This window comes from Medicago truncatula, chromosome 4 (assembly GCF_003473485.1).
Source record: "Medicago truncatula cultivar Jemalong A17 chromosome 4, MtrunA17r5.0-ANR, whole genome shotgun sequence".
NCBI lineage: Eukaryota > Viridiplantae > Streptophyta > Magnoliopsida > Fabales > Fabaceae > Medicago > Medicago truncatula.
The window spans coordinates 55,705,808-55,732,809 of NC_053045.1; the positions used below are offsets into that span (position 1 = coordinate 55,705,808).

Sequence of the window (27,002 nt, forward strand, 5' to 3'; positions counted from 1 at the left end):
GATCCGTTGAAATTGGCTATGCATAAATTCATATTACATGCTCCGTTAAAAGAGGATATTGGATTATTTTTACGGTGATGAAGGAATAAATGAGTAATAAAATGACAACAATAACACTACATGTCCACTATCAATGGTAGGGTATGCTATTGACGTAAGTAAATGAAACCACCCCTACATAGAGGACGCCCAATGAAAATAATAACACTTTCCCCCTTTCTCATATCAAAGTGCCCAAATAACAATAAAAGGAAACTTTGTTGACCCATGATGGGAAATAATTCGAAATTGTACTCCTCCACAAAGAATAATCATCATAATCATGTATATTCAAGTAACAGTTTCAGCCTGTGAATTATGCCTAAGTCATTGTCTTTTTTTTTTCTTAAATAGAAAAACATGTGTGTTCTGTTCCCGTGAATTTCGTTTAGTTGGTAGGGACATTGCATAAGATATAGGAATCAAGGCTCGAACATTGGACATCTCACTTCTCCACATTTAAAATGTGTGAGCTCAAATCACTAAACCACTTGAAAAAAAAAATGTGCGTTACTAAAGATACCAATATCTTTAGCCCGGTTAGATCATCATAAACTCGCCCTCACAAGTTTTATTATCAGCCCATTTTCATAACTGAATTCAAACTCATAACCTTTAACTGAATTCAAATTTTGAACTTCTAAATAAGTTTGAAGATCAAGACTTGAAACATCTTATTCAACCGTTGTCGAGTGTTTTAGAAATATAAGCGTGTGAAAGTGCATTTCAATTTTTTTTTTAGGTATCTGAACATTATGAAATTAATTTTTTTATACTCTTTTTCTTTATTGTGTTAACTTTTTTAAGTGGAAAACTATAGGACTAAAAATTTAATGGGTGGAAGGTAGGTTGATTGTGACCGCATACAAAAACAGAAACGCATATATATACCTAATAATAAATGCAGGAAACATATAAGCATGCTTGCATCCGTTTTTCATTCCATGGAAAAGGAAATAATGGCAAGAAAAAATGGATTCACCATAGCATTATTTAGGGGCGGTTTCATCACTTAAAAAATAAGAATCAAATTAATTATGTAGAGCACTTTTTCTAGATAACTAAATGGATCAATGCAATGCAATGCAATGCAATAGGCTAAAATAAAAGCTCATGCATCAAGGGCTATAGTTTTTTCCTAATTATAAAATGAAATGTGTTGTAGCCACAAGACAAATATGACATTGGTAAAACAGCAAGATCAAGAGGATTGTCTCATTATTTATTCCTTCTCTGTCTTTTAACTCTTTTCACCGATCTTCCACTCTTAAGGCACATCACAAAGCACAAGGAAATCTAACTTTTTCAATTCAATATATATCTATCTTCCTCCAAAGTAAAAAACAAGTGAACTATATTTAAATCAGACAAACAAAACCCACAATCCACATCATTTGACCACAATGCCTCACTAAAGGTCCATCACATTTAATTAATTAATTAATTTAAAGTTAAGTAAACATAAATAATTGCATACATGACCATGATGAGTGAGGGTCACATTTTTTTAAAGTAAAGTAAGTAACGACAATATTGAATATATACAAACAATAATAATAGATCCAAACAACAAAAAGCAGAACATCATCTCAATCAGTTCAACTTCAAAGATGTTTATCATTCAAAATTTAAAAAATAAATAAATCAAAGCCTTAGAATGAGGAACAAATAAGAATATACATGTTAGATTAGTGGGTTACAGTTAGATTAGGATATTGATTTTACAAATAAAGTGGCATGCTCATATGAGTACTTTTACATTATCTTTTGAAAAAAAGGAGAAGAAAAAGAAAGATGGATTTATTTATTGTATTGTATATGGACTAGACTCGAAGTGCTTGTGAAAATCCACCAACTAAAAAGTCCTTGTTGTAAAGTTAATGGCTCTGAAGCTCACCAATCTGTCGGATTTAAATCCTCAGACATAGACACAGTTTTTCTGGGATCAACAACTTCTTCTTCAAGACCATGCAAGATCCATTTTTTCCTCTAAAAAGGTTTTTTTTTTTTTTTTTTACAGTTTCTAATTTTTTTTACTATTATCCTTAGTGGAATTAAAAAGGGTACAAATTTTCAGCACTAGTTATATAGTAGATAGCAAAATAAATAGTACATGCAGGTAATCTAAATACACTCAATTCTTACATCATGGAACTGTCTCTAACTTTATTTGGGAAAAAAAAGAAAACCCTAGTTTCTTTCACAAGTTACTGATGCATAATATTGCTTTTAGGTAGCTTTCATTTTTGTATCACATTAATAATACACTTACTTGGTTAATATTTAGCTGTGATTAATTATTCTTATGGTTAATCTTTTCCATTAAAGCTTCACCTAACCAATAGGCTATAGCTAGAGTCACCCACCAATTGCTTAAAAGTATTTTTAAGTTGTTGGAAAGTTCCATACAAGTGATAAAGGCATTATGGTCACCTCTTTGTGGTCCAATATTGTGTGTGTAACAATCTGTAACTGAAAATGTTCTTTCCTGTAATTAGAGTCTCGTGCACCTAAAACAAAAGATGTGTTTGTTGTGACTTGTAGTGTAGACTTTACCCTTCATAATTAAAAAATATCTTGATCTAGAGCTAGTTAGGATGAGGATGAATCTAGATATGGTTTTAAATTGTGGCTGCATTGCAAAGTATTATATTTCAGCAAAATGTAGTCGAACAATTGTGGTTGTGATGCTGCTACAAAGATATATAATTGATTAATTTATTCAGTTGCAGTTCTAGACTGCATTATAAACCATAGCATTTTATTTTATTTTTTGTAACTAAGCTAAGTAAGATAAGAACGGTATAATTGTTCAGTCTAATATAAGTAACACATTCAAGGAATCGTGATTAATTAATAGATCAATACAAAGTAATGCTAGGTTGTGCTGAATCTGCAGGCTAGAATGTTTATTATATTACTTAATTATCTGTAATTTTGCCGACTAATACAGTACAAAGTACAGATCAATGGTATTTAATGAATTGAGTTTGAGACATTTTCTTAATCTATATTAAATGATGACCATTGATCCATTGTAAGATGTATAAACTTTGCCTGCATTTGTGGCTAAGAAAATAGGGATGGAGACAGCAGAAGAAGCTAAATATCAAATTATTAAAAATTATTGTATTCAGCATGGACATGACTAGCCATAGCAAGATCACAAAATTATATATTATCATCAGATTAAAACAGCTATGAATCTCCAATTATATTTTATCCATTCAAGCTTGCTTGAAATTGCTGAATTAAATAAAATAAAAATTAGACCAAATCAAAGACAAAACAATATTACAACCTTCAAACAAATTACAAGATCTGATAGAGAGTGAGAGATTTATTGTGGTCATAATTGTGAGTGGAAATTAAATTGCCTTGATTTTGGATCAGATCAAAGGCTGAATCATTTTTGAGAGTCCAGAAAAAGAGGCCAATTGATTATTGAATCATCATATCATCATCACCATATCACTGTCATCATCTTGAATCTGCCAATTGATCTGTTGACTGCATTTGAAAATTTTGATCAGACATATAATATCTCAAAAGTCAGTGATTAAAATCATCATGTCAAATAAGATAAAAAGGGAAATTAAACAGCACCAAGCATATCCCATATATAGCCACACATACACAGTAAATAAAAAGGACAAATAATAGCTAGCTATAGAGAAGAACCACTTGTTCATTTGTAGTTGACCCTATCTGTATCTTCCCACAGCTTTATTGAACCGCAAAACAATGGCCATGGCAATGCAAAGGAACTCAATTTGGATGCAGTTCAAGAAAGCTGTGGAAGAATACAAAGAGGACCATATGATCATATATGTATAAATTATTTTTTATGGAGGCAAAGAAAATTGAATCAAGGTCATGGAAATGGAAGATTAATCATAAGAAAATCAGAACCCTAATCCAAGACCAAGATGCAAAGAATAAAAGAGGCTAAGAATGAGAGATGTTGTTGTAGGTATAGGGGGGAGGAGGTATGGTATTTATAGGAGAATTTAGGGTTTTAATTATTATTTTTTCATTATAATTTAATTATTTTTCCACCAATCCCTAGAAGAATATTGGGCCTAAGAAAACAGATTACTGAACCCGCTTTTCTCGAACCCTAATTAAAAAGCTGACTTGTTTGATTCATCCATTAGATATTAGACACCTATAATATAATATTTAATAATTAGCAATTTTATGTAAAGTTTTTATTTTTATTGTTGTAATATTTTGTGCGGCTATGATGCATCTTTCCGGATCTAATGGTGAATGTTACATTTATGGGGGCACATTGTGGCCCCACAATCAGATCTGTCCAGTTGTTCCAACGAAAAGTCTGCATTCCACGCGCGCTACTCGCCAAGTTTACCTCACTGTTCAATTTCATCAGCCAGCTAATAAATATAAATAAACAAATTGTTAAAGCAAATGAATGATTGATGGATTGATTAATTTGATCTAATATTAACCATAAGTGTGATTGACTAATTAGAGCATGACAGCTAGAGTGTTCATGTTTAGGTTTGAATTGATTTTGAGACAAAATATCATCCTTTCTACAAATTAAAAACATCAACTTAAGGTGTATTGTTTTTTTTTTTAATAAGCTAAAATGGAATATATTATCGAATCGAACGCCTGAAAATTTCAGCATAAGGAGTGCTAAAAATCCAGCTGAATAGTATCAAATACAATCAAAAAAATGCGGGGAACAAAAACAGGAAAAACCAAATAAGAGAGCTGCCCTGTTACATAAAAATTCCCAAGCAAGGTAAATGATTTAACCACCAAGAATGGTAGGAGAAAACAAAACTAGGACGATTTGCTTTCAGCCACCAATAAGATTGAAGCTTAACTTTATCTAGCAATTGATTAATCGAAACTTCTGTTTGGTGAAAAACCCGAGCATTCCTTTCAAGCCAAATCACCCACACACAAGATAATCATATAAGATGAAAAGCGGAGCGATTGTTTTTTGAGAAGCCTCCTAAGGTGCCAAATTGATACAAATGGTCTGGCACATGTTCAGGAAACATTATGTGGTAACTAAGCCAATGAGAAATATCATACCAAAGTTTACCAAAAAAATCACAAGAGAGGAATAAGTGTTTTGCATCCTCCATCATGTCGCATCCACCCACGCATAACTGAGCATTTGGAAGTAAAATGTGTCTTTTAATTAGATTGTTCGTTGTTGGTAATCTATCCCGCAACAGAAGCCAAGCAAAGAGACTAATTTTCAGGGGCACTTCCTTGTTCAAGATTTCTAACGTGTGAGTTGTTGACAAGTTGTTGCTGATTGGTGTTAACAGATGGTTATAAGCACTTGTGACGTTATAATTGTTGGAAGCATGTAAGTGTCAAATCCACCTGTCATAATGATTAGGCTGCAAAACAATATTAGTTAAAATATCACAACACTCCCGCACCTTCTCCTCCTCCCAAGCAAACAAACGACGCCGCCACTTCCAAGCTTCCCCCTCTTCTCCCCACCCAAGCGAATACAATTCAGCCACCGTTGCCATTTTATTATTAGCAAGATCAAAAAGGAGGTCAAAACTATTCTTTAAAACTAACCCATCAATCCAAGGATCCCACCAAAATAAAGTATGAGCACCGTCGCCTACCTCCCGTCCAACATTATCATCAAACCACCGCCCACCTCCCACACCAGCCCCATTTTTTATATTTATTAAATTATTCCACCAAACAGAATTAAATTGTCCCTCCTCTGCGATTATACCTCCTACCTCCCCATATCTACCTGCTAGAACTCTATACCACAAACTCCTATTTTCAACCCGCATACGCCAACACCATTTACCAAGTAATGCCAAATTAAACTCCCGAATTCTCCGCACTCCTAAGCCTCCATCCTCCTTTTTGGAACAAATAGTGTTCCAGTTAATCCAAGAAATTTTCCTAACCTCCTCACAACCCCAAAAAAAAAACAATTAAAAATAGATTCAATAGAGGATGATCGGTGAAAAGAGTTAAAAGACAGAGAAGGAATAAATAAAAATTATTAGTGAAGAAATAGAATAAATTAGAACACTAAAAATAGATTAAATTAGAACACTAAAATTAGAACACTAAACCATTTCTGCCAATTGATCTGTTGACTGCATTTCTGCCAATATATGATTTTAGTGAAGAATCGTACAAATAATACGTAAGTAAATGTAGAAAATTATATCCTTGGTATGCAAAATAGTATGCAGCCACCAACTCATTTTGAAATGATTTGTCAAAAAAAACTCATTTTGAAATGATTTAAAACTATCATATTAATACTAAGTGAATTTTTGGATGTGTTGTGTATGTCACAATTACTCCAATATAATATACTAAGATAAATCTTGAAGGAATAATGGAAAAATATATTTGATATGAATCTCCAACTATCATTTCATAGGTTAACCTTAGTTTTATAAAAACACTGACCGGTCTCAACACCACTTAAGATTTTTTTTTATTGTTACACCAAGACCACTTAAGTTGGTAACAAATAGAACACTAAAATTATTTCAAAAAGAAATAAAAAAAATACAGCACTATAAGTTTGTCATAGCACTATTCATTCATTTCCATATGTTAAGTCGTGTTTTATGTTAGGTTTTATGTTAGGTCGGATTTAGTTGAATTTGGTCAAACCCAAAACCTAAATCTATTTTGATCTGGATGAGGTAGAATAACCACATATTGCACAATTGGATTGGTTTATAGACCCACTAATTTTCGAGTTGGATTGTATTAAATAGTGGATTGTCTATATTAATTGTTTTAATGTTAAATGATCAAAAAATGAGTCTTCATTTTTTTTAATATTAACTTTTTATTTTCTTGATAAAATTGTGTAACATATTTTAACTATTTCTTTTTTCACTTTTATAGACAATCTTATGGTTTTTATGGTCTTAATTTGACATATATTGCGTGATATGGCTAAGTCTTGTATTAAAGTTAGAGATTGGTTGAAGTTGTTCAATGCATCTATACAGTTTTTTTAGTTCTTCTAAGGAGATGGAAAATTTTGAAAGATGGTGTAAAAGGGTTGACTCCAAAATAATTGTCATCGACTCGTTAGGAGAGTTGTGTAGATAATGTCAAAGCTATAAAGCTCAAATGTCATATTTTACAAACAAAAAAAAAAATACTTAAAGTGTTGGAAAATGATCTTGATTCCTAAAATAAGAAGTGAAGTTAAATCTTTGGCAACAAACGACCTTGGTGATTTTGAGTTTTTAATGACTATAATTATTTGGTTTGAAATATTATCCGCGATTAATTTGGTTGGCAAATTTTTACAGTCAAAGGATATGTTTGTTGATGGTGTTGTGGAACAAATAAAGGGGTTATGGTTACTAATGCATTAGATTATAATAGAACTTTTAATAATGCATTGGATGATATCCTTCAAAAAAAAAATAATGCATTGGATGATGCTAAGAATTTAAGAAAATTTCTATTGAATTGAATATCGACCTGATGTTTTCTCAAAGGCTTATAATTCGAAGACAAAAATACTTTGATAAGAATTCGACTGCCCCATCAGTTGAGCTATCTAAATAGGATCCTTTTAGAGTTAATTATTATTTTTTACTAGTCGATCAAGTCATTGTTTATTTTAGTAAGAGATTTGAGTTATACCAAGAGGATGAAAGTATTTTTGGTTTCTTGTTTACTGCTCACAAGTTACAATCATTGGACGATGCAACTTTGAAGACTTGTTGCAAGTCATTTTGAAACGAGTTGAAACATAATGAATTTTAATGGTTATTCCTGTGACAATTGCTTGCTTATGCATAAAGAAGTTTTTAAAATTAAAGTTGTTGAAGTCTTAAATGCGGTTTATCATGTTCCAAGAAAGGTTGAGAAAGATCTTTCGAAGACAAATACAATATGAAGACTTGATTAACGAAATTGTTTAAAAAATGTCAAAAGGATGCAATTTTTAAATAGCTAGAAGGTTGGTATTAGCTTGAAGTTGTATTTTGATGTTATTGAATAAAACACAGCTTTTTTTTATGTTATTTATATGAATGACTATTTGATATTATTGATGTTATTTCTAAGTTTTTGGTATTATTTGTAATTTTAAACTGGTTTTATTATTAATTTATAGGGTATTTTTAGACGTCGGTTAACAGGTACATGTTTTTTTTTTTGGTCAACAGGTACATGTTTTTTACTATTAGCATAACGCAATAGTCTTTAATTACCATAGCATCTTACGCCTTTTTAACCATTGTATCTTGATTTCTTATATTTAGCCTTTCAAATATATTTAGTCTCTAATAGTCTTCCGATAGTTATCTACAAGACATGTTACTAAAGGCAATTTTATAATTTTAGGGGGCCTAAAGAGACATGAGGGAGGCCTAAAAAGGAATCTTCAATAAGCATCCCTCCACTCTTGGATCTTAGATGCTCCATTTAAATTGCACTTTGAGAATTTCTAATCATACCTTTCATGCTTCTCGCACACCCACCATTTTTCCCATTTTGCTCCTATTCATACTTTATAATCAAAAACTTAAAAACATGCTTTGGATTGTAGAATCCTAACCACGCTGACTTACCCAGTCTCCTTCCCTCATTTCTCCGTTTTTGTATGTTTAACTAAAATACTCCCAAACACCCCTTAAAAAACAAATTTTCTAAGTTGTGTCATATTTCAAGTTAAGTTGCTTGAATCCATCGCTTTTGAGACCTTTCCACCACTAAACAAGATGTTAGTTCAAATTTGCTCAAACATCTTGTTGTTTATTTAATTTTTTTGGATACTATCTGTGTTTAGATTTTAGAATATGAATGAGTAGTGGTTCATATACGACACCAAAACTAGTGGACTGGAGAGCCTTGTTAACATGATTTATCCACTAATTAACCATGACATGTTGTCCTCTTTTTCTAAGAGGTGACACGAGGATGAATCTAACTTCCATCTTGCGGTTTGGGAGATGACAATGACATTGGACTATGTGTTCTGTCAACTCCATTTATGTATCCATCGAGAGGCTGTCTGTTGGACCAAGACGAGAAACTGGACAGAGATAAGGGGGTCGAGCTGATGGAGGATTCGATAGGTGTAGGCCCTGAGGACACTAACCAGGAAGTGGATGACACGAACATGGCTCATGCACGATTTAGCTTCTTGATGCATGAGTTCAAGAGACATGGGTGCCCCTAAGGGTGGGCGGAAGGAGCAGCAATCCAAGACATCTTTTTTTAGGGGCACTAAAATTATTATGTTTACTTTGTTGTTAGATTTGTTTTTTAACTTGTTTTGGTTAATTCTATTGGAGAAAAAAAAAATAGAAAACCTTGATTTTTTTTTTGTGAAAGAAGAAAACCTTGATTATAAATTAATCATTTGCAACAAAAAAATGCAATAAGAAAAACATTCAATAGTTTAAAGGGAACAACTTTATTGATTAGTCTAAGAGACCAAAAATCTTATGACCGATCATGTCAAGAGGCGTGTGTAGGCAGCACGACCGGATGAACATGAGAGAGAGAGAGAGAGAGAGAGAGAGAGAGAGAGAGAGAGAGAGAGAGAGAGAGAGTTGAAGCTATTTTTTGTGGTGGTCGGAGTTTAAACCCCAAACCTTATTATATATTATGCATTGTTCAATTAATTGTTTATTTTGAGATAATAAACACATGAAATCACAAATTACCATGTGTCAATCTTGTACATTATAGTAATCCGAAAAAGATTAAGGAAATTTAGAAAACTAAGTACTACTGTAAGATGGGTTTAAAGTATGCTAATATGAAAAGGAATAACTAAAACAAAACACAATTACTTCGTTCTTAGTTTGAATTGGGCAACACCAGCACCATTCTGGGTTTTGTTTTGTCCAGCATAGAAGAAACGTTAGGAGTCACAGCAGCACGTGTGTAAGTTTCGCGACAATTGCATGGAAATGTATGTACAGTCCTATTTTGTCAGTGTATCACTGACACCATCTACCAAACACACATGCCCGACACGATGAAAGAAAGTTTGTCAATTTGATTTAACCCACGACTTTGTCTTCTCCGATTACCCAATCAACCTTTTTTGTTTCTCTAAATTATGCAACAATCAATTACGGTGTTTGGAAATTCATTTACTGTACAATCTTTATAAAGCAAATTCTGACATTGTATTGTACTAGGCACATCTTAAATGTACGTATTGTCTTATTTTATGTTTGGTTTTGCAATGGAGTTTTTCTATATACCACGATCAATGTTGCCCACTAAAACTAAGAATGTATACGTGTTCTTTAATCAAAAAGTGTATGACACTTAATTTTGTACTTGGTGGAATGGCATTTCGTAGCAAGAAGCATTTTCCTTTTGCAACGAGAACAAATGATTTTGATTGAATTGTATATGTAAAATTAATTTTGATTAAAATTGAGTTGGACCGCAAGTGAATTATGATTTGATAGATTTATGTAAAAATGGGCTAAACAATAAATTTGAGTGTAAAAATCAATTTTATAATCAAAAACTATAAGTTTCAAGTAGAATCAACTCTATAAATAAAATTAATTATACTCTAGAGAAATCAAACATGTCAACAATCAATTCTCCACCTTTAAAATCAATTTTGATTCCTCCAAAAGTGAAACCATACATACACTTAGAATTCATGCATTCAAGTTCTAACAAAGTTTTAAGGTGGGGGGAATGATGTCTCAGTCTAAGACATAGAACACCTTAAGACTCAAAGAACATCTATAAATATATTATTATTTCCGTTCCTTTTTAATTGTCATTTTTTGACATTTTACACAAACCAATAAAGTCAATAAATGTTACTACTTTTGATACAATAAATTATCCTTTTCCAATAATAACCTTATTCATTTAATATATTGTTTCAATTATTTCTGTCTCCGTAATAAATAATTAAGAGTAATATTGATAAAACAATACTCAATATTGCATTGAACTTTGAAAATGACAATTAAATAGAAACAAAAATTTTCTACAAAAGAGACACTTAAAAAGAAACGGAGGAGGGAGTAGTATTTACGACCCTTCAAAGGCAAAAGTTGAACTTGAATATGAAACTTCTGAATTCAAGATTTATCTTTTTACCATTAAATAAACTCTTGAAGTTACAAAGATAGAAAAATAAAATGCTAACTTGTGTCCCTTGAGATACAAGTTTAGAAACTTACTTATATAAACTTTTCTCAAAAATTATGCATTTAAAATTTTAACTTTTTATTTGAAATTATTTTGGAGGTGAAAGTAATCATACCCTAAATTGAGCGAGTGTACATTTAAGAGTGTTTGAATAAGATGGTTCAAATCTCTTTCAACTTATATTATAGATCTTAGATTTAAATTCGACCATAAATTTATAGCAACGTTAAATTTTCTAAGAGAAAATTTTGTCATGTCCATTTTTTTTTAAAGAAACTTTGTCATGTCCGTTGTGATCCAAAAATAAAGTATATTATTTTTAAAACATATAATATAATTAAATAAATTTGATTTAAAACTACATCATCCAAATACAGAAAAAGAATGTAAATACTATTGAATTTCATTTTCAATTTTTTTTTTTTTGGTACAAAAGAGGGCAAAGTCCAAGAGAAAAGAAACTACGAAATTAACCGGACATTCTTAGGCATGCAAGCCTCGGAAATATAATCAAACATCAGCTTTCGAAGCTCAATAGGAGGAGTCTCCAAAATAATCAAATTCAAATGATTCACAAAAATGCTAAAATTAGCAAGCCAATCGGCACTTCTATTTCCTTTATGCCAAGTATGGTTGATTTGCACATGCCAATCCATTCTCAGCAGCTTCCTGATACAATGAACTAAAATAGGCATATTCCCATTAAACTTGAACTTGTCAGAAATCATGTCGATCAATATCTTCGAGTCACTTTCCACAATAAGATGATCAAAATGCTCCCTTCAAGCCATCTTTATACCCAAATACAACCCCCACATCTCAGCATGTAAGGCATCACAAGCTCCAATCTTCTTAGTGTAGCCTTTAATCCATTTACCATCTGCATCACGAAAAATACCACCACAACCGGAAATATGACCCATATCCTTGCAGGCACCGTCGCTGTTGAGTTTGATCCAACCTTCTTGAGGTCGTTTCCATCCTATGTAGATAATGTCTGTCACCTTAGGCCCTCTATGAAAGTGCTCCAAGTTGTAGTCTTCAATATCTCTAACGAATGTTTGGATTAGTATATTTGGATTATTCGGCCTTTGGAAATCCGCTTCAAAGATAGTCATGTGAAATATTTAACGACAACTATAACACACTTTGAAAAAAATTATAACAAATATTTTACCCGTTAAATGCACTTTAAATAGTTTTAGAAAATCCAAACCATTATACTTTCGGGAAAACAGTGAAATATTTAATACAAATGGCTGATGAGTTGTAGTCTAAGAGCGTCTGCAATAAAGCTTCCTATTTTAAATGATTAAATAGATCTCATATATACACATGACTTATTTTATAAATAAAATTATGTTACCACTTAATAAATAAATTAAGTTCTCGAACAAAACTTTTAAAAAAATGGATACCGAAAATAAATCTATGTCATTATATTTCAATAAAATTAATTTATTTTAATAAGATTTATTAAGTGGAACTCGAGGGTGATTCTATATCCACTCTTCTATGTATGTATTAACATTTTTTTAACTCTACAATGGGGATGCCTATTCAACTCAATGTTAAATAGGTGACGCACCCACCTTGGTGGATAGTCTAAGTTACTTATTTGAGTATCGTTATGGCTGGTTCAAACAATTGCTTCTTCATAGTGGAAGGGTATCAGTGATTTGGCGCTTGAACATGATTGAGATTCATATCGAGTTCTTTGAAAATCTTAGAAAATAGTAAAATAATTCTTAGACATTAAATATTCAATATACTACTAAAGAGATAAAGAAATAAAGAGAGTAAAATGATAGAAGTGATAGGTTGATGATGTGATTGAAAAAGAGAGATAAAAAGAAAATAAAATGTTGGATATATGTCTGAAAAGTAATTACGATGTACATATATAATTAAGTGCTCTAGAAAATAAGTAGGCAGCTGTAATATAATTTTAGAAAATAGGTTTGGTGGTGCCCAAATTGAGGGAGTTATTTTGCGGGGTTTAAACCCCACAGATTGTATTTTTATTTTTATTTTTAGTAAGAAGAAACCCTCCACAAATTGTGAAAATATGTAAAATAAAATAAAAATATTTCAAAATATTTGTTTACCCAATGGATTTTGAGGTAGAGAGTTATTTGATGTAACGCATGCAAGGATTTTGAGGCAGAGCTAAACCTTTGAATGACACTGATGGGAGTCCACGGATGTTGCTTACGCTCTGGTTGGTGAGCTAAATCTGTTGAAATCTCTTGAAATTTATAAAATCATTTCAAATGCTTTAAAATCTTATGAATTAAATCCATTGAAATCCTTAATAGTCTTTTAAAATCATCAAAGTCATCAAAATCCTCCGAAGTCTTTTAAAATCCTTAAGACTTTTTTAAGCAAAAATTGTCCTTTAAAATCCTAATCCAAGGAGGGGTTTTTTTTCTTTCTATTTCATTACTTCATGTCATTGAATCTGTTTTTTTATGATCTAGTTATTTAGATCGATTTCTGGATGTGTTTTTATAATAATTATGAAAAAAAAGTATAATTTTTTTTACGTAAAAAAAGTAAAAAAAAAAAAATTATCAGTTCTTGAAGTGTTAGTACATTGATGATCAAATATTACAGTTTTATTTTTGAGCATTGTTGATTTGAGCTATGTGGGTAGTACTTGATTGAGAATCTGTTATGCATACTTTTCGTATCTATGTTTTGTTCATATTATTATTACATTATTATATTTTCTACATCTGAATTAAAAGTTTGTGGTGGTGATACAAATGGAAGGACATCTGATGATGAGTTGGACAATACTACCATTGAACACAACAAATTAAATGATGGGGCAATGAGGTGGCTTTATCTCAATGTTGTGATGGAACCATACCCTGATTCTGACTCTGCTGCTATTAGCCATGCTGTATCTGCTTGTCTTTCTGATTGGAATTTCAAGATTGTAGTCTGGTTCTGGCAATTGCAATTGCGGTTGTTATGGATCCTTGTTTCAAGATGAAACTTTGAGTTCAGCTTCATAAAAGTCTATGTGATGATTCTCATGAATATGTTAAGATTGTTGATGATGAAAATGCAAAGATGAAATTTTCTGGTATAACGAATGAAGAAAGAAAACCCCACAAACCCATTCTGGTCCCTCGAAAGCAGAGTCTGTGCATCAAATCCACAGCATTCAGCAACATAAACAGAGGTAAGTGGATTGCATGAATCGTAGATAATAGTAAGTGAGTTCAGCAACATCAAATCCATATTATTACTATTATCTACAAATCCATAGTAGATAATAGTAATGCTAACATAGGGAATATCTAGGATCTAACCATTACATGCTTATCAAACTCATTTGAGTTCAGCAACATAAACAAGTTCAAGCACAAAATCTTTGAGATGTCCACTATCCAAAATCATTTATTTCATCAAACCCAACTTCAGACAATAGAGTTGTATAGAATTTAAGAGCTTGGTTTGAGAGTGTTTCCAATGTCAATCACAAATCGATATTTGACATCTGCTTTGAGGAGTCGCTCCATTGCAGTGTTAACATAATCCATAGGGATGACTTCAATGGTAGGTTTTACATTGTGTTTAGCAGCAAAATCAAGCATATCTTGAGTCTCCTTCATCCCTCCAATATTACTTCCAGCTACTATCTTTCTCCCTGCCATGAATATGCATGCGAGCATCATCAAAATGTTTATTTGTAAATTAAATTAATATTCTCATGTGCATTATACTTATATATATGCATTTTGTTATTGCTTCAAATCAAACAAGAGATCTATGGACATGTTTTTCATATACTACCTTCAGTTGTATATGCTAGCTAACTTACCCGAAAGCAAAGTAAAGACAGGGAGCTCCAGAGGCTTCGCTGGAGCACCAACCATTACAAGTTTTCCATGAGACTTCAGTAATCCAATTAGAGGTGAGAGAGGATGTTCAGCTGAAACTGTGTCAATGATACCATCCAAAGTATTCACTGCAGCCTATAATATTATTATTAACATAGTTTGTTAATTACTAATTGATTACCATTTCCAATTTAAGAATATTAGAATGTTTAACTATTGTATTTATACTTGCATCTTATCTTGGTCACGACTTATCAAAAATGAGTCAGCTCCTAAGCATTCTCTTGCTTCTTTTTCTTTGTTAGGTGATGTACTAATTACAGTCACATTAGCCCCAAAAGCTTTAGCAAACTTAACAGCCATGTGACCAAGTCCACCAAGACCAACAACACCTATATGCATACCAGGTTTATCGAGTCCAAAATATCGAAGAGGACTATACACTGTGATACCGGCACAAAGAAGAGGAGCAGTAGCTTCAAGTGGCAAACCATCGGGAATGTGAACCACAAAGTGCTCGTCTACAACCATTGAGTCAGAGTAACCTCCGTATGTGGTGGTGCCATCACGATATTTGGCACCACATGTGGCTGTAAAGCGAGGACAATAACTTTCAAGATTTTCAGCACAATTTTGACACGATCTGCATGAATCGATCATGAAGCCAACACCCACTTTGTCTCCAACTTTGAACTTTTCTACTTTGCTTCCCACTTTTGTCACTATACCAACAATCTCATGTCTGTATTTCTTATATAAATTAGAATCAAAATAAAGTAATGGAAAAAGCTAAGACAATTTCTAAGATAATGGTGAAGTAGTGGTGATTTTAATTAAAGCATACCCAGGAACTAGTGGATAGGTGGATATGCCCCATTCATTCTTAATCATGTGGAGATCTGTGTGACATATTCCACAAAACAATATTTTGAGTGACACATCTTTTTCATTTGTTTCCCTGAAAGTTTGGAGACACAATAATGTGAGTTATTAAGCTAACAACACTTTGACTCTCAACATGTTCAAATAAACTAATTTTTAAAAAATAAAAATAAACTAATTTTTTTGTAAGTTAATTAAAAATGTATCAATGATCAATGTGTATAATTAAAAAAACTGTGCTACGTGAGATAAAAAAACTTTATCATCTGATAACTGTATTTAATCTTTTCTTTTTTTGGTTGGAGGCTTAAAGACATTTACAAAAAATGTAGTTAAATAAATATAGAAATGAAGAGGTGAATGAATGAACCTTCTGGAGAAATTGAAAGGGGAGAGAAGACCAGATTGGTCTCTTGCTGCCCAACCAAAGGCCTTATTTGGATGCTCAAATTGAGGTTGTGATCCCATTTCAACCGTGACGAAAAAGAAGTGAATAAATTGTGTCTCTTTGTGTAGTGTGTAGCAATGAAAGTACTATGTTATCTATATCACACACATATATGTGGTGTGGAAGCTATATGGGACTATTTATGAATGAACCATTTGTAGTGTAGTGAGGGTTGTTGTTCTTCTATTGAAGTATTCGTTGAGTTGTCTCTATGCGTTAGGTTATGTATAACTATAAAGTGTTTTTGGCTGGTTTGATCTTTTTTTTCTTTTATGCATAAAAAGTTTACGTGAATTGGATCTTAAGAGTTCATTAAAGTCATGACATATCTAAAAATTAAAATATTGTTGACAGTTGTATGTACTTATAGATTACGAACAACGAGATTATGCTAAAATCGAAAGTTGAACTTACACTTTTGTGAAGGGTGAAGTCAACTTCTTATCGAACTGAATCACTATCATTGGAATGTTTTTGCTTTCTCTCAAATAAATTCTAATCAATTGTTGTCATTTAAAAGATGATCTCATTTTCTTCTTCTAAAAATTTAAATTAATAGTAGTCACCTTTCAATGTCAAATAAGTTTCACTTTCAATTTGAGATTATAGCATATATATATATACATATGTATTATTCAGTGGAATAAGTATAATTTCAGTGAGAAGTACTCAGATTGCATGTTACCTGAAGTTGAGGTGAAAGACTTTAGAAAGGGTGCACAAATCATTTGAGAGCTTCTTAATTAAATTAATATAGGCTAAATTATCTTTTTGGTCCTCTAACTATTTAATTGGTATCGGATTGGTCCTCTAATTAAAAATTGATTTATTTTGGTCCCTTAAGTTTCTCACTGTTACTACATTTAGTCCTTTCCGTTAAATTTAATTAAAAAAACGTTAGGATTTATTAAATCATCATCTTTATTCAACTTTTTCATTATCTTCCTCATTCACCTTCATAAAAACATCCAACATAACCCATAAGAAGAAAAAACCAAGAAAAATCAATAAAATTCTTTCTCTCCCTCTCTCCTCTCCCATGGCCTCTCTTTCAAATTCTATTTTAGTACCTTCCCTAATTTACTCACCCCCAATTCCATTCCATCCAATTTCAATTCACCCCCAAATTCGAATTTTACAGATTTTTAAGATCTAAATATACAAAGAAATTCAGAGAACTTCAACTCTATTTCTCAATCGATTTGGGTTGAGATATCAATTTCTCCCAAACTTCTTATTCTTCTTCTGACCCTCTAACTTTCACAAACCCTAATATGTTGTTTTTCCTACTCCTTTTTCTAGTTGTTGTGGCTGTTGGGTTGTTGTTGTTATTGGTTGTTGTTGTTTCTGGATTGTTGTTGTAGGTTGTTATTGCTGGGTTGTTGTTGATGATGAGTTTTGTTATTGTTTGTTCTTGCTGCTGGGTTTTGGGTTTTGTTTTGTTGATGGTGTTCTTCCTATTTTCCAGAAATTGATAAACCCTAACGGTTTTTAATTAAATTTAACGAAAATGACCAAAATATGTAACGGTGAGAAACTTAAGGGACCGAAATAAATTAATTTTTAGTTAGAGGACCAATCTGATACCAATTAAATAGTTAGAGGACCAAAAAGGTAATTTAGCCTAAATTTAAGTATTATTTTCTAACTAAGAAAGCGTCATATATAAGTTGATAAGTGTTCAAGGAAAAACTCGATAGCTAGCTTCAAGAAGCATGTGTGTAGAAATTCTATTAATTGCACATGTTAGACAAACCTTGATTACAATACTAATAGTAGTGTTTATTTTTAAATTGCTTACCGAAAAGATTGTCCAGATCAAAGTTGCAACATTTTCAAGGGAAAATTTTTATTAATCAAAGTGGCGCTAATGGTCGAAAATTTATTTGGTTAATATTTAAAGTAATCTTGAGAATCACGGATAAAGCGATATTTATGGGAAGGTGTTAAAAAAATCATAATAACATAAATGATGAATCTTTTAGGAAGGTATTTTCAAGAGGATTTCTTTGAGTTAGATCCTGCTGCCTTGCCAAATGACATATTCATCTGGCAGACAGCAAGATCTAACTCATATCAACCTCTTGATATTTTTGAGTTATCTCTGTATCAAGGAGGCATCAAGGAGTATCTAATATTTTTGACAGCATGTTGAGGATCTTCATCATGCTGTTATATAGAGATCTATATATTTAAAACAGCATGAGAAAGATCCTAAGCACAATGACAAAAATTTGGTCTGGTCTCTTTGGTGTGGTTGTTTGTATTTTTGACAACATGCTGAGGATCTTCATCATGCAGTCAAATAGAGAGCTAACTCATCTATTTGCGACCGCATGAGAAAGATCCTCAGCTTAATGACAAAAATTTGCATGGTTTTCTTTGATGTGTTTTAATGGTATTGAAGCTCAAAACTGGAGAGGATGTATTTATAGAGGTCCTTGGAAGTTGTGGACCACATAAACTCCTGGTGCAATTTAGTCCATACAAAAGAATCCTATGCTAAGGTATTCCGAATTTTGTTTTCCAGAACACACTTACGCCCTAGGTCAATCCGGATTTCGTAATCCGAGAAATATATATTTGGTTATTTTATCGATTAAATGAACATATTTGACGTAAATTAAAACATAATGAAAGTTTAAATAATATTATATTATTCAAAACATAATGCAACAACTTAATTCAACAACACATAAAGAGGCCTTTCATAGAAAGAGACCTCTTTGGAATCCATCAGGGTTCATATGATCGGTCAATAGGGAAGGGGTCAGTCTGGATGTGAGGTTAGTTTGCCCAAGTGTCATGTTGACCATCATGGTCTCTTGTTCCCTTGAGGCCCATGTGCCCCCTATGTCTCCCCACCAACATCAAAGCTACTGGTATGTCCTATCAGGCAGCATTGGTTTCTTCTTCCCCGCCATCTTCTTACCTCCCCCCCCCCCCCGCCCCCCCTTTCCTCTCCACCGGTGTCTGGAGCCACCGGTATTGCTTATGTAATAAGTTAATAGTAGAAATAGTTTTAGCATCTTATGTAATAAGCTTAAAAAGCTTGAAAATTATTGTAATGTATTGTTCATATATTAATAAAATGAGTTGTTTTTATGTTTGTGTCTTTTTATTTCTGTTTTTTATTTTATTTGCATTTTATTTTACGAATTTTGAAGATTAAAATTGCAAAAGTTCGGGTAAAACATTATTCTGAATTTTCAAATCCGGAATGCAAAATTCTAACAATACAATCCGGAAAACGAAATCCAGACCAGGGGTAAAATTGGAAAAAAATAGGGCGCGCGAGGAAAGATATGGGGTGGAAAAAGTAATAGTCTATCTTAAATGCACATGGGCCATAAGTGGACAAATTTAGGCAAAAGCCTAAAGAGAATTTCGATCCATTAAGGAAAGAAAAGAAGGAATCTTTGGAAAGTGCAAACCTTGGATGTAAAGCATGTGACATCATCAAGATGACATCATCATGATCACACCAAGTCTAATCAACTTGCTGGAAGCAATTATCAACTCTCAAACAGCTCATTACAGCTAATCAAAAGTGTGTGAAGTTTCTGCCAAGAACAGTTGAACGTAGAGAACGTTCTAGTTGAACGTAGAGAACGTTCTCCTGAACATTCTGCAAGAACGGAAATTCATACTTTCTCTCCAAGCTTCATTTTGAAGCGCAAATCACTTTTGAATTAAAGCATGACAGTTGTTTTATGAAGTGGGGATCAAGTCTCTCTATCCCTATAAATACAGGAAGGATGTGAAAGGAATCTGAAAGGAATCAAATGACAACAATACCAATAACAAACCCATAATTCCCGTAATCACATAATCAAATGAAAACACAAGAAACAAATCTTCCACTTTGATTATAAGCAACAAATTGTTGATAGAGCCCAAACTACTAATTCCACACATAAAAGCCTTTAGTAGAGGCATTGATCATAAAAAACTGATAACTTTATAGGACTAAACATTGGTGTTTTCGTTCCAAACAGACCAAGGTTAGGGAGAAGGGAAATTGAAATTAATGGTAACCATACAGAAATCAAATTAATGGCAAACATTCTGGTGTTTTCGTTTCAATTGATAATTTTGAGAGAAGAGATATGGTTAGAGAGAGAGTGAGGTAGAAATGTTTTATTAAATTATACAATTTTACTTTAATTTTGTTATGTTTATGTGCTGCTGAATTTTTATTTTGGGTATGAAGTAGAGATATGAAGAGGGAAGAAGATGAAGATTGTTGGTGATTTTTAATTTTAGGAAATTCAAGACAAACGGGGAAAGATTATAAATGATCATATGTTGTGAGTTTATTGTAAATTTTGTGTGCTTTTTAAATCCAACCCTTGATCACCAATCCTAAGTGACACGTGGCAAGATTTAACGGTTTTAGCAAAAAAACTAACGGAAAAGACTAACTTGAATGACGGAAATAAAGATAATAGACCAAATTGAGACGTTTTAGAGTTATGGAACCATTTTGAAAAAAAGAATTAAGTTAAGGGACTAAGGGATCAATTAAGCCTAATTTTTTTATACTAAAATTTTGAAAAAATCTCTAAAAAAAAAAGCAATTTCAACTAGTTTTCATAAAAAATCATTTTTGAAAGATGTCATTTTGAAAAATTATGTGATTTTTACTATGTAAAATCTCAAAAATGAATATTTAAGTCGGTGAATGTTAAAATCTCTTTTTTAACTTATATCAAATGAGTTTGAAATAACTTTTACTATTTTTTAGTAAATTTTTTAAAAAAAAACCATTTTTAAAAATACAAAGGAAAATCCATTTTTTTTTAAACGGGCCCTAAAGCTATAAAAAAAAAAAAGATCAATAAGTTTAATGCCACATGTTCTTGAATTTGTGAAGCATCAGAGCCACCGTGTTTTTTGGCAGTTTGACGTTGTACCTGTGAAGCCCCGATACTTCAAAATGGATGACATATCGTATCTCCTGCGTATCCTGCACGATATCTGCCTGATATTTCCTGATACGTATCAGGAGAGCATCTGAAGATTAAATTTTATTTAAAAAATAAATAAAAAATTATCTGATACTTCCCGATACGTATCAGGATAGTATCCGATAATTATTCTGCCCCAATACTTCCTAATTAATGTTAACTAAGATAACTTAACTGTTGAGTATAATGCTTTTTTTTTGGATCGATATAATATAGCACCAACAATGTTTCTTTTGGATATAGTATAGCACTTATGGTGCTCTTTTTGGGATATATTGTGTATGTAATTGACTAATTATCACTATCTTAATCGTCAATATTATTTATATTTATGTTGATGTGCTACGAGCCTATGACTGATTTCTTTTGTTTGTTAATATATTTGCATATTAAAAAAATTGTTATAATTATATTATACATTTAATTATATAATTTTTTTATTAACGTATCCCAGCCGTATCGTATCTTGATTTTAAAAAATTTCCATATCGATGCAATATCGTATCTCGTATTCAGAGCATTGTACCCAACTTTTCCACAGTTTTAAACCCTTCCACCAAAGTACCTTTTTTAAGAGTATACTTTGAGGGTATTTTCGTACATTTCAAACTGATGGCGGCACAAGGTCTAACCACTCTGCCTTTTTTTTTTTTTTAAATCGATAAATATTATTAATCACAAGTCCGCGCAAGACGCACTAACAAGCTCGGATGAAAGAAAAAAACAAAAGGGCGCAAAAGCACCCCTGACACAGGCCCCAAACCAAACTGCAAAACAAAATCCCCAACAGAAAAAAACTGCAGGTGCGCAGGAGCTATTCCTCACACCAGACAGCACCCTCACAAGCTGTTCGAAACACTGCAGCTCCCCACCACTCTGTTTTTTTTTTTTCGCTCAATTCTCTATGCTAAATGGTAATTTCACCTTCTTCTTCTTCCGTTGCACATTAACTATTTGATTCAACGAATTAACACGTTCTTCTTGCTTTTCAAGGTTTATCTATGTACTTTGTTCTCACCTTTTTCACAACCTGCTGCTACAGATTTCTCTGCTGTAAATTAGGGTTCTTCACCATGAATACGGATAATTTCAAGAAGGACATTGATGAACTTATAGATCAATTCGCTCAGGTATTCTTCAATAAAATCACCCGAGCTTTCTTCATTTTGAATATAATGACATTGTTTCTTGTTGTTGTGAACATGCTTCATTGTTTTTTTGTTTAAAACCAATATAACTTTAGAATTGTTTTGGAACTCTTTGATGTTAAATATAATGTCCAATTTTGTTATGAAGAGTATCATAACTGCGGAATGAAACCTATATGCAACATGGTTTCAAGGGTCATCACCTAGATTGTATTGTATTAGTTTACTAAGTAGTTGTTGGGTTCTATAACAATAATCAAAACTATTAACTAATTTACTGTGAGTTAAAAACTCATTCAAAAAAATTAACATTTGCATTGAAAATATATGAATGCTCATTCTGACTAAGAGACTATTCAGAGCATCACACATTAAACTTTCAAAATAGCCTAAAATAACAAAACAATACTGCTGGTAAAGTATTCCGAGAAAAGTTTGTATTTTAAATATTACAATCGGAAGGACTATGAAATTCATTCCTTCATTACCATTCTCATAATGCCTTTGTGGGCCAGCTAGGCCCTTGTTCCCTCTCAAAATTCCGAGGCTGTAATAAAACAGATACTTGTTAGTAAATTACTGTTTTTAGAAAACCACTACTCTTGTTACCATGGATTTATAAAGTTGTCACAGACAGTATACGATCGAGAGGTAATACCTCATCCTTGTGTACTATCTTTATCTGAAAGAAGATTAGGGCTTGTCAGTGAAGGTTCTAATCTTGAAAGTTTGAAAGGAGACTGTTTGGTTGTTTTGGTGAAGCTATTTTAAAAACTGGTTAAACGGAAACAGCTTGTTTCAGTAACTCAATTAACTTTTTTTTTCTTTTAGCTGTACCAGTTTGATTTTATTCAAAACCATTTTTCAACCGGTCCTACTTGTTTCCTATTATTCGATTATTAACAAATAAATTTTTGTTGTTCGATTTTGATTAATGACAGGATGAGTCAAAAACTTTGGCTGATATGAAGAGAGTATGGATTTCTAAGAAGTTTTCCTACATTTATGAAGCTTCTCCTTCTAAAAACTTGGCCTTCTTTATGCAATCTCTGTATGCTCATTGTATAGGTACATGTTTACCTGGGATATGCAGTTCTGATTTTAACTATTTTTATTTCTATAAATAGTAAATGCAAGCTTGAGTTCTGAATTTTTTTCTGGGTAATTTGGGTGTTGAATTGCTTTATTTTGTTCTGAAAAGCACAGACTAATTAAAAATCACAATGTATTAGTGAATATTCAGCGGTATTCCGTATTCGATAATTATGTCATATTGTAGAGGTTTTACGTTTAGCCTTTACCTTTTATTTTAATATAGAAACTCTTTTATATTCCTATGCAGGTTACATGGTTAGCAATGGTTCCTTATCATACAAACTGGGTGGCCTGTATTGCCTGTACTGTCTTTACGAGACTCAACCATTCAAACCTCCTTTTAAGGTCTATATATCCCTTGGTATGACAATTTTGCAGTTGAATCATAAGTGCCATACAGTTATTCTTGTTCGAAGGAATGAATTATTTGATTTGCTCGTAACATAAGCTTTAATTATGGTTTTGTATTGACTCAATTGAGCTGTATAAAGCTACACATGTATGTTTCTATTTTCTGTTTGTGGTTTCGTAGGTTCACTAATTATATCTCTGATTTAGTATTTGAATCAACATGTTTTGTACAATGAAAATATGTCTGCATTCATGTATTTAATATTTTTTTTTTTAGTTACGATGGTAGAATGACATATACATGCTTTTGCAACAAAGTTTATTTCCAATCTAGCCATTATTCAATATTCATATTGCAGCATTGTTGTGTTTTAGTGACAGGCCCAATTTTTTCTCATGAACTTCATTGTCAGGTGAAGATATTGTAGGTGCGCTGATGATGCTTTCTAATATGGGTGTCCAATGGAATTTTATTTTGGTGAAATGTCTTCATGGTTATTGATATTTTTTGACACTGCACATGCATTTGGTAGGGTAGATGCTGGCTTTTTTATATGATAGGCACTATGACTTGTGACAGAAGAAATCTTTATCTTACTAATTTCTTAATATGTTATTCGGTTTCCCTAATGAGTCAAGCTTCATTGTTCCGAGTGGTCTATACAGTCATGCATACGTTCCTTCATTTTTAACTAGGGTAAAATTTCATTTGATTGATAATTAGTTAAGGAGAAAAGAATATTATTTAATTTAATATGAAAACTTTGAGTGTGTCATAACATAAAGATGATGTGGTTTTATGAGAATGAGATGATTTCATGAGTTTTAATAATTAAGACTCAAATTTGCATGTTTCTACAGGAGAGTTAAAAAATCTTAGAATTCTTGTTATTGATGCAAAGGCAAATGATATCGGAGTTGTGCCTGCTTTAGTCAAAAGAATGCTGGAAAGTAACACGTTCCTTTTTGGTGCTGTTGACTTAGCGGAATGTTCTGCCACAGAAACAGTAAACCAACTCGAACAATTACAGAAGGCCCGTATTCAAGCTGCATATGAAAAGTAAATCACCATATTGAACTTATGAACTTATGCTCAATATCCTTCTTTCTTTGTCGTGTTGTCATGTTAGTGTTTTAGCCCAACAACTTATTTGTTTGAATGTGTTCCATGTGGATGACAGGTTGTTTGATAGCATGCCAATTGAAAACTATGTCCGCATGGACCTTGTAAGTTTCCGGTTCTTTGTGACCACAAAATGATTTATTCGTTAATCTTCTTCAACTATGGTATTATACAGTCAGCTAACATTAGGAAGATGGAACAAAAACAGATGTCCATATTGAACTTATTGGGTTGTGGGGGTATTTGTTGGTGACTAACCGAGCTTGATGGGTTTCAAGTACATGATTTTAGCATACTAATCAGTCTTGGTAGATTTTGATATCTGTCTTTTTAGAAACCAATCAGCCTGTTGATAAATGTATTATGTATATCATTAATCTCATGCTATAAAATATAAATTGTCTTTATATTAGTTTGTGATTTTTTTTCACAACTTCCCCTCTCCTTTCTACGTACCAGGGATTGGAAGTAGACCTCAATTTGCTGAAGAAAATGTCAGCTGAATATGCTGAGGCAAAAAATGTAGCTATTAAAGGTATTTATTTCATTTGTATACTATATAACACTGCTTGAGAAAGGAACATTTTCTATATCTTGGAACTGTTTTCTTTTTGTGAAGCAAAGTCTTTGTGTTTTCCCTGTCATTTGCTAGAAATGAATGTTTTTCTTAATTTGTTCAAGTCCAAACTAATGTTGATTTCTGACTTGCTAAACTAATCTGAACCTATACAACAATCGAATAAAAAATAATTTGTCCACCAAATGTAAGTGAAAGAATGTGTATTTTGAACATTTTGTTTTTTATTTATGGTAAGACTGGATGGGGAGTAGAAATGTAAATATTAGAGAGAGAAGACCTGGAGTAGAAAAGATGATGGAAAATAGGCTTAGGTGGTTTGGGCATGTAGAGAGAAGACCTAGAGATTTTGTAATAAGGAGAGTAAATCAGATGGAGGAGAGTCAGACCCTTAGAGGCAGAGGAAGACCTAGAAAAATTATAATTGAAACTATTAGGAAAGACTAGGAGACTAATGAGTTGGACCAAAATATGCTTTACGATAGAACATTAGTGGGATAAAGGCTTTGGTTGTTGTTTTTTATTTGAAGAATGATAAGCTATGTTTATTGAGGTTTGTGGTTCTCCAAATTGATTTGATGAAGAAAAAAATCTTTAATGAATGACAATATGTTAATGTCAATCTCTTACATTTAGAACTCCTGAACTTTTCTTTGAGGACTATTTTGAATGTTCTATCTAGTTGTACAATTTGTCTGATTCATGATACATCAATTTTGACCGTTGTCTAAATCAATTGGTGGTCCTTGTCTTTTTTTCTTTCTTAAAGAAGCAAGCAGTATATTGGACGTCCAAAACATAAAGCACATATCAGAAGACAAGGAGTTGATAGGAGATGTTGTGGAGAAGATTGCTGGTGATTGGCACGTCCAGAAACAAACATTTTATAAACAAACAGGATTGGGAGAGACCGACGAATATGAACAGGAGCTGGAGCAATTACTTCTACAGCAGTACTCAGATGATGATTAACTTAATCAAGACTGAAAACAAACGTCTAAGTTCTAGTTTCTTGTTTATAGGGAATTTCACAAACTTATAGTCTTGTATAGATTGCACGTGAGGTAGAGGAGACCTAGAAAAACTAGAAGAGAAACTATTAGATAAGACTTGGAGATTAATGAGGTGGACCAAAATATGGTTTATGATAGAACATTGTGGCAATATGGCGTAATTTGATCTATATAGCTGACCCGACAGTCTCCAATTAGTGGGATAAAGCTTGGATTGCATGTCATTTCAAAGAAGGATGTTTTCTAATAGAAGATTTAAAGTCCTTTGCATTCTGAAGTATCACATTTGAATACTTAACACAAGTTTTTTTTTTTTTTTTTTAAATTAAAATTTACATGAAACCCAAG

At 32.3% G+C, this 27,002-nt stretch overlaps 2 protein-coding genes across 3 annotated transcripts; one reads left to right on the forward strand and one right to left on the reverse strand.

Moving 5' to 3' along the window:
• Positions 1 to 13,870: 13,870 nt before the first annotated feature.
• Positions 13,871 to 16,557, reverse strand: LOC11441675 (probable mannitol dehydrogenase). Its single transcript, XM_003609353.3, has 5 exons — positions 16,300 to 16,557; positions 15,892 to 16,005; positions 15,276 to 15,789; positions 15,029 to 15,182; positions 13,871 to 14,854 (listed from the first exon to the last, which is right to left on the reverse strand). Exons 1-5 carry the CDS (start codon positions 16,395 to 16,397, stop codon positions 14,649 to 14,651), a joined length of 1,086 nt encoding a protein of 361 aa, XP_003609401.1. The 5' UTR covers positions 16,398 to 16,557; the 3' UTR covers positions 13,871 to 14,648.
• A 5,488-nt stretch (positions 16,558 to 22,045) lies between these two features.
• On the forward strand, positions 22,046 to 26,924 carry LOC25493963 (uncharacterized). Of its 2 annotated transcripts, none has more exons than XM_013602647.3 (8): positions 22,046 to 22,261; positions 22,341 to 22,477; positions 23,437 to 23,563; positions 23,838 to 23,951; positions 24,803 to 25,001; positions 25,123 to 25,168; positions 25,524 to 25,599; positions 26,411 to 26,924. In XM_013602647.3, exons 1-8 carry the CDS (start codon positions 22,252 to 22,254, stop codon positions 26,611 to 26,613), a joined length of 912 nt encoding a protein of 303 aa, XP_013458101.1. In that variant the 5' UTR covers positions 22,046 to 22,251; the 3' UTR covers positions 26,614 to 26,924. The 2 variants fall into 2 exon arrangements, with proteins under 2 accessions (XP_013458101.1, XP_013458100.1); XM_013602646.3 differs by having other exon boundaries at positions 22,390 to 22,477.
• The last annotated feature ends 78 nt before the right edge of the window (positions 26,925 to 27,002 follow it).

Bases quoted from the DNA above. Each gene is read 5' to 3' on its own strand.
- LOC11441675 (XM_003609353.3), bottom strand. From the start codon at position 16,397: ATGGGATCACAACCTCAATTTGAGCATCCAAATAAGGCCTTTGGTTGG. The intron at 16,006-16,299 runs GTTCATTCATTC...CCAAACTTTCAG, and splicing joins CCTTTCAATTTCTCCAGAAG to GGAAACAAATGAAAAAGATG. The intron at 15,183-15,275 runs GTATAAATACAA...ATAATATTATAG, and splicing joins GTGACCAAGATAAGATGCAA to GCTGCAGTGAATACTTTGGA.
- LOC25493963 (XM_013602647.3), top strand. The intron at 23,952-24,802 runs GTATGACAATTT...ATGTTTCTACAG, and splicing joins TAAGGTCTATATATCCCTTG to GAGAGTTAAAAAATCTTAGA. The intron at 25,600-26,410 runs GTATTTATTTCA...TCTTTCTTAAAG, and splicing joins AAAAAATGTAGCTATTAAAG to AAGCAAGCAGTATATTGGAC.